The sequence below is a fragment of the Cynoglossus semilaevis genome, chromosome 16 (assembly GCF_000523025.1).
Source record: "Cynoglossus semilaevis isolate Cse_v1.0 chromosome 16, Cse_v1.0, whole genome shotgun sequence".
Taxonomy (NCBI): domain Eukaryota; kingdom Metazoa; phylum Chordata; class Actinopteri; order Pleuronectiformes; family Cynoglossidae; genus Cynoglossus; species Cynoglossus semilaevis.
The window spans coordinates 11,446,730-11,457,729 of record NC_024322.1 but is presented as its reverse complement, the minus strand read 5'-3'; the positions used below and the strand labels follow the sequence as shown (position 1 = coordinate 11,457,729).

Genomic DNA, 11,000 nt, shown 5'->3' with positions numbered 1-11,000 from the left:
TTTCCTCCAGTGGAAGCCGTGGGAAAAAATATTAAAACTGAAGTAGAAAAGATACATTGTTTTAATGACACTTACTTGTACAAAGTGAAATCTGTCATATCACCAACACACCTTTTACTTTAAATTTCTCACTGGCATGTAAAAAAAAGAAAATAATTTAACCCTTAAAGACAAATGCAGAAGCACTTCAACCTTGTTTCCCCATATAACACTCTTAAAAAGACTTCAATAATTATATTTCAGTAAAAGCTTCAGAAAATGTTTGCCTTTGACAAACTGCATGGCCTTTTGTCCTGTTAATTTAAATTCAGTGACTAACATTACTCTGTGTGGATGGTGTAATGTCAAAGTATTATAATCTCAGCATCTAAAAACTGGAGCTTTGGTGCAAAAATCTATAAATAATACAGAAGCTAATTGTTACCTTGTGCTGCTGATAGACTCCTCAAAGAAGCTGACCATAGAAATTTAACAAAAATGTTGAAGTCCATGTCAAAGTCATGTGGTCTTGACACTAATCCTGTAAATTGGTCACTGTTTTACCACAAAATATAAAATACATTAACCTTTCAGCAGTAGCTTGACTCAGTGGACTTAAGAAATGCACGTAAAAAGCCTGTGTCAAAACACCTGATGGTCTATTAAATAAATAACAAATTTGAAATTTCAACACAATACATTTGATTTTATAATGAAAATATTTTATAATATCCTGATCCTGTCCCTATGCCTTGGTCTGTGTTTAACGGGCCAGCCGACCTCTGTCTAGAAATGTTGGGACCGCTTACAAAAGACAGGCAAAGACAAAATACAAATACAGGACAGCATCCCTGAAGATGAACAAGAAACCACCAAACACTTTTTGTGGTCCATTAAAAATGAGCGACAATAGCGTCTTTAAAAAACAAAAAAAAACTTTTTGAGTTACTGGGATGTTTCCGCCGTCATTGGGATATTAACTGATTCAGAGGAGGACACCGATGATGGGGCTGAGGTTCTGGTAAGTGCTCTGCTCTGTTGGACAGTGGAAATGGCTGTGGAAGCAAAAACAGTGTTAGTAACCATAGGTTGATGAGCATAGTTGGTAGGAGGCAGAGTGACACCAGTGATCATATTAGGGAGGTTGAGAGAAGGAACCATCGGATGACCTGCGGGGAATATCACACGAGACATCAGTCTCCAACACCAAAATAATTTGATCTAGATCTTAATGTTTTTTTTTTGTAAAATACCTGGATGTTGGAATCCTACTTTGCCTGGAAATGTTTGGCTTGAGTTTGGCCCAGAGGCGTTGAAGTTTGGCAAACGTTGAAGACCTGCAGGTGTAGGCACTGAGGCTGTTCAAACATTGACATGTGATGTTAGCAGAGCTGCTGGGTTAGCTACAGGGCAATAATGACTGGAGTGTCAGGCTGTAAGTAACACACCCTCACCTGGGACTGTTAGAGCAGGATTCACAGACACAGGAACACTTTGTGTGGATGAAACGTGGAAGAAGGGTGGAACTGTTTGCTGACCTGGAACCAATTATTTTGGTATTGAAGGTATAAAAAAAAGAAAAAGGATGTACCAACTTCAGAACTAGTAACAATGGTTAAAAATGTAACAAAGTTATTAGTTAGGTATTCAGGTTGTAGATATTTCCACTTACCTGTGTGATGACTGACGACAGCTGTTGGGTTAGAGATGACAGACAGTTTGGGGGGAGACTGCTGTGATCTGGGGGCTGAAGACGACGACAGAGCTACTGGTACAGTTGGAACGACAGCAGAGAGATGAACCTGCAGACAGAAAACACTCAGCTTTGGTGAATGATGAAAATATATTCAGACTAGAGCACCCAATTGATTAAAATACATAATCTTACTAATCACATGGTAATCCATAGTTAAATAGTAAAACCCGAAACCCCTTTTACTTCAAAAATAAATAGTATTGTAGTATGATGGAGTATGGAGGAGGGTTTTCCCCTTTTTTATATAAATGTCGTACCATGTTTGGCAGTAGCCTTGTTCATTTTTCACTGTTCAGTTCTTGCCTAATATCACATCATGTTGTAGGCATCATATCTTATCATAGAAATATCAAAAAGCAAATATGGAAAATAATTCATTAGATTTGTTCAATGGATGACTTTCTTTGATCTAGACAGTAAAAAACAAAGAAAAAAGACTCCACTAGCCTATACTAGCTAACTTGCCAAAATGTTACCAAAATATTACAAAATTAACCCCCAAAATTGCTTTGTTTGTAGAAATTTGCGTTAACTTTGGCAGAACCTAAAAAATAAATCCTGATACAAAGTGAAATCTTCACCTCTGTGAATCCATCCTGAGGTGAAGCAGGAAGTTCACTGGGAGTCTGTAGAGGTAAACTGAGCCTCTTGCCCTCTTCATATGGCAAAGTAGGAATCCTGTGCAGGTAGCCATAGCCAATACCACAGCCTAGACTGAAGGGAGATGACAGTTACTGTGTGGAGTCAAATGGCACACCAACCTCCTCTGTGTGTTCTTCTCACTACATCCATACATTTGCAATATTCATACGTGAGTTTTCTACAAGTGGTGCTTTGGCCCAGAGGCAAAGTCTCTGTCATTGGTGTGGAACCCCAGGGTTCACCTCCTGGGCAAGTTCGAATCCCAGTTAGGGCGATTAATACCTTCACCATCTCACCATCCGCAGGAAGGTTTGGGGGGTTGGTACGGTGCAATGTGATTTGGGTGGCGACTGCTGCCCCCGCGACCCGGTAACGGATAAGCGGATGAAAATGGATGGATGGATAGATGGAGTTTTCTACAGTCTGTGAGTTTGAATGGTTACTTCCACGGGCCTTAAACTCCACCCTGCTAACACTTGGCCAGATGTCAAGGTGTCAATTATAATTAGAAAATTTAACCTTAGGGTAATTTCATTATTTTGAAAAAAAGATGTATATTGGTTGTTTACACTGTACTTTGTATTTATGTTAAATCAAACACTGATGTGGTCCTAATGAGAAACAACTGTGGCAGCAGTGAATGAAAGAATAAATGAAAAAAATCAACCACTTGGTCATCTTTTCTTTACCAGCTAAATTGAAGATGACTACAATCACCTGCAGACCAGTGTTTTTGTCTTCACAATAGTTTCATTGTAACAAAACTTCCATTTTTTTCTCCAAACACAAACATCACAGACTCTCGTACCTGCCCTCTCCTCCCCACTCTGAGTTCGGGGTGATGATGACTTCACGACAGTTGTCCGTGTCAGTGCTGTAGACGTAGAGTTTCAGCTCCTTCCCGTCGTAGGATTCAACCAGAGAGAACAGGTTATCGCTCTGTTCAGACAGCAGAGAGACGAGGGACTGTAACTGGTCGCCATCTTCATACAAACATTAGTATGATCAACATGGAGAGCGGCTACCTCGTTCATGACAGAGTCTGCTCCGATGATGTAGTCGGTGAAGGGCCTGAGACCAGACAGCTCTGCAGGAGAGTTAGGTTCAACCTCCTGTACTCGAGAAATTTATGACAGTGATTTGACTCAGATCAGAGCAAAACACAAAACCTTAATGTATACTTTCATTCTGTTAGGCAAAGCTGATGTCTTCAGAACTGTAGATTTTAAATTCTAACAAATCCAATCACCACTAGTCTACATGAGCTGGATCTTGGGACTTTTCCCACAAGTTTCACTTGGTGGCTGTATCAGCTGTGGGAACGGCACGACTACCAGGAACAACAGGTAAAACATACTGTAATTATCTTGTGTCAGAGCCTGTACCTAATGAAGTGGCCAACAAGTGTGAATGATTTGCTAAGTGATTTTGACTCACATTTTCAGGTGAACAAGTGCAGATCAGTCATCACTCTCGTTAATTTCCCACACTCACCAGGACGTGCCAGACGTTTTCATTGGCTCCTTCGAAACTGCAGAAGCGAATACTGACTCCCAGCAGCCCCTGTCCTCCCCACATGTTGCTGGGTGTCACCGTCGCCTCCCTCACTGCCATGGTCTTACTGTTGTACAGCAGCAACCTCACGGGCTTCTCCACATTTATCTTCAGTAGCTCTTTTAAGGTGTCATTGTCTTTGTTCTACCAGTGATGGAAACATAAATAATAATAAAAAAATCTATCCAGGCACTTCAAATAATTGATTAGCAGTTGATTAGCAATTCTGATATCTAACTTTGACTTAGTTTACTTTGTTAAATAAAACAACAATGAAATGAATATATGAATGAAGTAAATATGAATATATATATATATATCCCTCTGTTATCTGTTTTTCCATTTTCTCGACACAAACACAGGTGATTTGAATTAGGTTCAATGCGGTGGTACAGTGGAAAAAACACACGTACCAGTCTTGTGTCACATATAGAAATGATGAAATCAAAGAATGGCTCCAGTCCTGCACGGTGACCAGGAGAGTTGTCCTGCACCTGGAGGCAGAAGAAACACCCGTCAGTTTTATCAGGGCAGTCAACGCATCAGTCAAATTATTAATGATAAATGACAGCTATAATGTTTAATGGATGTAACACACACAAACACACACACACACACACATCGGTGCTGGAAGGGTTTCGGAGGGTTTCAACCTCAGGTGGGACGACCACTTGTGTAAGACCAGCTGTAAAGTTGATTTGATTTCTGGACATTTCATTTGTATTTTAATAATCCCATTGTTTGGATTAGTCAGAAATAAAAAACAAACAAATCACACAGAATAAACAGAATTGTTTTGTCCTACAGTATAAAGAAATGTTGAGTTATCCTAATTAATCATGTTTAAAATGATAATGATGATACCCTGTGATTAATCAGATTAGAAATTTACCTATTGACAGCCCTTATAGAAAGTTTAGTTTTTTAGCCAAAACCTTGAAAATGCACATGTTTTGCCAGATATTTTTAATTGATGATTAAGATTTTAAAAGTAGTACACATTTGAGTCCAATAAATACTCAGAACAATGTATAAAGTTGTCAAGATCAACAGGCGTAGTTTTTTGAGCCTCTCCACCAACAGCAGAGTTCCACGTGTTTGGGGTTGACAGACAACACTGTGATGTGTTTGAACAGTGGGAGGCAGACTGTTCCTGTAGACAGCTTCAGTTTAAAATGTTGAACAACCTGTGTCACCACTCCATGACTTTCAAGAAGAGGCGTGGGCTCTGGTGAGGGAAACCAGTAGATCTAAAAAAACAAGACACGTTCCCTTCCTTCTGCAGTGCCAACCTCACCCTCTTTTAAAGAGTGGTGACCATAGGTTTGACCACATCTGCGCAGTGACATAAACACATGAACCACCAAACCTCAGATACAGGTTTCATTAAGCTTTTTATGTAAGTTTCAAAATTACATTTACAAAAAAGTTGTACAATGTATCAACTCATTTACAGGACAAACTGTGTTTACAGCAGCCCCTACAGGAGAGGGCAAACAACATGCTATTTTTAAAAATAAATATATTTACCAAAATGTCTAAAGGTGTTTTTTTAATTCAATTCTGACAATGCTATCAATAAAATCAAAAACGAGAAAAATATTAAATTGTACAAAGTAAGTAGTGTAATTTGTCTCAGTATTTTACTTAACATCAACATTTTTAAATTTGTACAGTTTTATTCTAATGCAAAGAGTATGTTTTTTCAGACCTTTTCTTTTTCTCGCAAATATTGAACTTTTTTTCTCTTTACAGTAAAGTTTTAAATACAAATGTATATAAATAATGTCCCATTATCGTCTCCGTAAAAATCGAGTGTATCAGGTCAGTCGTGTGTCCATATTAAGCTCCGCAGTGGAGCGGTGACCTGTCCGGTCCGCCTCCGCCTTTCAGCAGCTGTCAGCGGGGACTGGCACAAGCCCATGCCGTTTACCGAGAAGGATCGGCGGTAGAAGAATGGATGACCAATAGCCTCTCAGTTCTATTAGATATGTGTATGGTATTACAAGCCTGGCTAAAAGGACGTCATCCAGGGAGATTCTGTTTACTATTAGAGAAATATAGAAGAGATTCTTCTCACCCTGAGGACGTGGAATCCCTCGGTTCCTCCTCCGGGTATCTGGACGCTCGAAGAGCCCCCCATGTCTGCGGGAATGTTCGGGATTCACTGGCCGTGTCCGCGTTCACCGCAGGCGGATCTGCTCCAGATCACGTCCCTGACACAGCCCCGTGTTTTCGACCGTGTGTGGTTCCCGGCACTTCCGCTGTGGTGCAGCGCTGCAGTCTGCGCTTCCTTCCTCTCTGAACTGGTGACACAATGATCCAGTGCTGACAGAGTCTGTTTACATTTCCATTTCCAATTACCGACATTAAGTTATACGGTGATCACAGTTAGCCTAAGGATAAATGCTAGGGACGTTCATCCATCCAACATCAACCGATACAACATCGACCCATCCAACATCCACCCATCCTGACATCCATCCATCCATTGATTGATTGATTGATGTGACCTTCATCTGTCTTTCCAAATATCTATTTGATGAATACATCCTCAAACCCCAGGTTTGAGAAAACGGACAGAAATCCCACAGGAAGTAAAACGTTTCCGTCTACACCCACCCACACAATGTATTAATGTACTGTACTTCATATGGGTTACTTGCCTGGAGTTACATCATAGTGTTACATGACAGATCATTTGTAGTTTGCAGCATCACAAACCCTACCATGTTTTTATACACTGAAATAAAAACTCATGGATGACATTTTCAGGAACAGGCCCAAATGGTTGGTGCTGAAGTTTTCAGTTCATAGTAAAGTAAATATTTTCATCAATGTACATTGTTACTGTCTCTTTAGTCAAGGCTCCAAAAGCTTAAAGTGCAGAGTTTTTAAAAAAAAAGAAAATACCCTTTATGGTTTGTTATGGTTCTTAGAACCCATTGCAAATTACTTCTTAAAAATTTAACAACTTCACATTATTAGTTATTATAAATATCAATACATCGCTAACAAATAAGTCTTACTACAAATAATAAAATCAATCACACACTGACAACTATACTCAACCTATAAAAAAAAAGAAATATTTTGACACCCACATCATTTTACTATATCAAATTTTTGCTCATATTTCATTGACATCCGTGTTGACTTTGACTGGTGCTGAGGCCACTTTACAAGATATTCAGGCCAGAGATGTGTGAAAATAAAATCTCTTGCTGTGATCCAATCATCATAATAAAGGATTTCACCCTGGGCCACAGCAGTACAATAATATACATGGAATTGAATATCTCTGCCGTGCAGCTGTTCTTATCCGACATCTCATCAGTGTGACGCCACTCATTAATCATCTCTTATCCTGGCAGCCTTGTCTCTGCAGGCTACGCTAATGTTTCAGGCTTCAATACACTCTCATCAAATAGACTGGATTCAACATTAGCGTGACGTACTTGGATGATAAGACATAGAATAGAATGTATATTGCAGGTGTACAGCTAAATGTAACTATAAAATAAATAGTAAAATAGCACAATGTGAAAAAAGATTGACCATATTACAAAAACAAAAATATACAAAGGTGTCCATACAGACAATACCGTGTACTTTACTGATGTTTGTACTGCAAAGACATTCTGCTATCGAATTAATTAATTAAAAGTATCGTACTGTATATATTTTTTAGTTGTTTGTTGTACACTTAACACAAGTTTTAGTTTTTAAAATTGATTCCACGTCTAACAACATTAAGACACAGGCATCATTACCGTGACCCTGGTCAACCGCTAACTTCACTATGTGAAACTAAACATTCACACTACGTGTTCACACCTTGGCGGACATAGTCTCCCACACAATATTTCTAAAACTTGTGTGCCATATAAACATATGTATGTCAAACTTTTATATAGTTTGGCTGTAGCTTACCTGAAAACAAACACAGGCATCTTCTCCACTTACAATTTTACGAAGAAGACCCTAGAGCTGTCCTTAAAGTGCCTGCGCACATGTGCCCTGACGTCGGTTATCAGGACGTTAATGTGTTAATGTGTAAATATCATAAAAATGTCAGTTGAACATGAATGAACAAATTAATTTTTAAATACAAATTGAAATAAAAAATGTATAAGAACACGTTGGCTCCAACAATCTGAATATGAATACCAAACTGGCCCACATTTTGTATATTTGTGTTGAATATTTGAATATAAGTGTCAGTAAGCAACAAAACATTTCCACATTGTGATTTTTACTGGCTTTGTGTTCAAACAGTGAAATGAGCTAAATGTAGATCCCTGGCCTTGATTTTGATATAAGAAACACTGACCTACATGATGGAGGTAAATAATCTGATTTACAAGCAAGCTGGCAAAGAAGCACAGATAACCACAGGTTGAACTTTATTGATAAATGGTGCCACCATGTGGTTAGTCAGGTGCGTTGTCGTTGAAAAAGAGAATTTAACTGTCCCTGCCACTGTACTGTGGCTGTTCATTTTGTTTCTAAAGCCTTAGTAAGCACTGTTGTATTGTGCTGTGCAGTAAAACGACAATATAAAATAAACAACTTGTGCCTTGAATTGGCGACATCTTTAAGACTAATAAATGAAGTTCAGGATTTAAATAAATAGAGAGAAAATTATTTAAAATATTTAAAAAACATTTTGCAAAGAAAAGCCTACAATTTTAACAAAGAACACTCAAGCTGTAATAAAATACACCAGAAGTTATGTAAATAAACAAATCAAAGGTACTGAAACCTGGCTTAGGAATTCCTAAAAAAATCCCAGAAGTGGCTAAAGCCATTTCAAAGTAAAGATCAGAAGATTAACTTTTATTCTAACGATGGATCATGAAAAGATTTTAACATACATTCCAAGGATAATTAAATCTATTCAAGTACAACTGCCCCCCAGAGTCAGGTTATGGCCACGCCTTGTGTAAGCTTTTTAGATCAAATGACTTCATGAATAAATGATAGAACAGATGCTGAGTTATTCAGTAATTTACTCAGTCATGTCCTGCAGCAATTTAAGAACAGCGTTCTTCATTGCTCCGTTTAGAGCCATTATTTACTACAGTAAGATATACTCCCTGGTCGTTGACACTTGCTCTTTCCAGGGTGCAGATAAATAAACTCTGTATTTCAGCAGCAGCTTGCTGACGCCTTAAAACTCTGTGATCACTGCTGTGAATGACTCTCTCTCAGATTTATTCCTCCTCAGTTCTGTCGGGAATTTACAGCAGAGAAAGCTGCAAAGACATGCAGCGGCGTGCAGTCAGTCAGAGCAGGCGAAGGAGACATTAACACACAAGTAGACAGAAATTAAAGTGTCCATAATTTGATTAATATCAAGAGATGCTGTTCGGTGCTCTGTCCACACCCTCTCTCTCCATGTCTCTCACACACGGGTTTCTACAGAATAAGCAGAGCTACAGCTACATGCGTCATACATTTTTATAGCCAGCATTAGCTGTCCATGTTTTGTGCGTGCAAGAGAGGTGATTTTCCTGCACAATAAAAGTGTTTTCTAATAAAATAAAAATAAAAAGCTGCAGCGTGCTGACATGTACTGCACAGCGTTGTGCTGTGAGGCAGTGAAAAGCCATTACTGCACAGTGTTGTGCTGTGAGGCAGTGAAAAGCCATGTGTTCAGATGAAAAGGAGCAGCAGGAGCAGCTAACACATCACTATTGTTGTTGTATATCATTTGAATTTTACACACCAGGAGGGTGTGTAAAATCTGACCTATTGTTCTGACCTATTGTCCAGGACAATGGTAACCATGCCTCTATGCTGCAGGGTCTCAGGTCTAACACTGTGTTACAGCATTTCATACTTCAGGAAACAATCAGTGGAGAAACAGTGATTTAGCTGAAGTTTATCTGCACCGAACACACATTTACCAGAAGTCTTTCAATATCACATTAGAGACACATTAGCGCTGCTATGCTAATAAAGTCAACTACTGTACTAAGCTGCTGCATTCACTTTTTGTCTCATTGCCAAACTAATCAAGCCATTGACAAACAGTCAATAAGAGACTATTGGTATAAGTCTCAGCCCTGGATGTGTTCAGGTTGGCTGGGATTTTAAATTTAGAACATGAGAAATAAAGATATTAAAGAGGTCAAACTTTTATAGGATGTGAAGATTTAGGATAATGTTTTCATAATTTACTACAAAACAAAATAAATTCATTTTGCAGAACAGAGTTGATGTCCAACTAAGGCTTGACATCAGTCTAAAAATAATAAAAGAAGAAGAAAATGAAATAATAAGAAATGAAAGATGAAGAAGAACAAGGGCGAGAAGAAGAGAAACAGTGTTTGGCGTCTGTTATTGTTTGGACTGTGTCATCTTTTCTTTTTCATACTTAACAGGAATAACACATTTTTAAATAAAAATTGCAAAATCATCTGATGAGTATCATTTAATAAAGAGTAAAAGCCGAAATAACAGAGAGGGAAATTGTAATGTAAATGGAATCAATTGATATTAATGTGCAGTGGGGTGTGGAGAAGGGGGGGGGGGGATGTGTGATCTGGCCAGCAGCCCACAGTCAATATCCTCACCATTATGATCATGATGATGATCATCATTTCATTAGATTTGCCTTTCACAATGGAAATGTCAGCATCCATCAAGAAACTAATGTGGCAGTGATTCCCAGAGGTGAGTGGAGAGATGTATGTGGAGCACCACGGAAACTGAAGGAGGAAATATATTGTAATATACTCTACAGGCACAGACATGTCGAATCTGGCAGAGGCAGTGCACACATATATTGGATTGAACTGTCTTCTCGTCATCTGCATCTCAAACCTCCCTCTGTGTGTGTGTGTGTGTGTGTGTGTGTGTGTGTGTGTGTGTAATGAAGGGTGACCAGCCTAGTGCAGCAGCAGACTGTGTTTCAGTGGCTGCTGTTAAGAGCCAGCTTTCTGCACACCCACACAGAAGTGATGCAGAAACACAGATGCTCCAGCTCCTCAGCATTTCTACAAGCTGACATTTTTGCAAGTAAACAACACTTAGCATCCCAAGTCCTCCAGCAGGTGGTGCT

The 11,000-nt window shown here is 38.9% G+C and overlaps 1 protein-coding gene across 5 annotated transcripts; it reads right to left on the bottom strand.

Annotated features, from left to right (window-relative positions):
* Positions 1 to 84: 84 nt before the first annotated feature.
* Positions 85 to 7,970, bottom strand: LOC103392100 (Golgi reassembly-stacking protein 2). Of its 5 annotated transcripts, none has more exons than XM_008328634.3 (11): positions 7,865 to 7,970; positions 6,012 to 6,237; positions 4,345 to 4,425; positions 3,872 to 4,075; positions 3,403 to 3,489; positions 3,186 to 3,316; positions 2,317 to 2,449; positions 1,652 to 1,781; positions 1,434 to 1,517; positions 1,233 to 1,337; positions 85 to 1,148 (listed from the first exon to the last, which is right to left on the bottom strand). In XM_008328634.3, exons 2-11 carry the CDS (start codon positions 6,072 to 6,074, stop codon positions 925 to 927), a joined length of 1,242 nt encoding a protein of 413 aa, XP_008326856.1. In that variant the 5' UTR covers positions 6,075 to 6,237; positions 7,865 to 7,970; the 3' UTR covers positions 85 to 924. The 5 variants fall into 5 exon arrangements, with proteins under 5 accessions (XP_008326856.1, XP_008326857.1, XP_024919771.1 ...); XM_008328635.3 differs by having other exon boundaries at positions 85 to 1,034; XM_025064003.1 differs by having other exon boundaries at positions 1,233 to 1,316.
* Between the last annotated feature and the right edge of the window lie 3,030 nt (positions 7,971 to 11,000).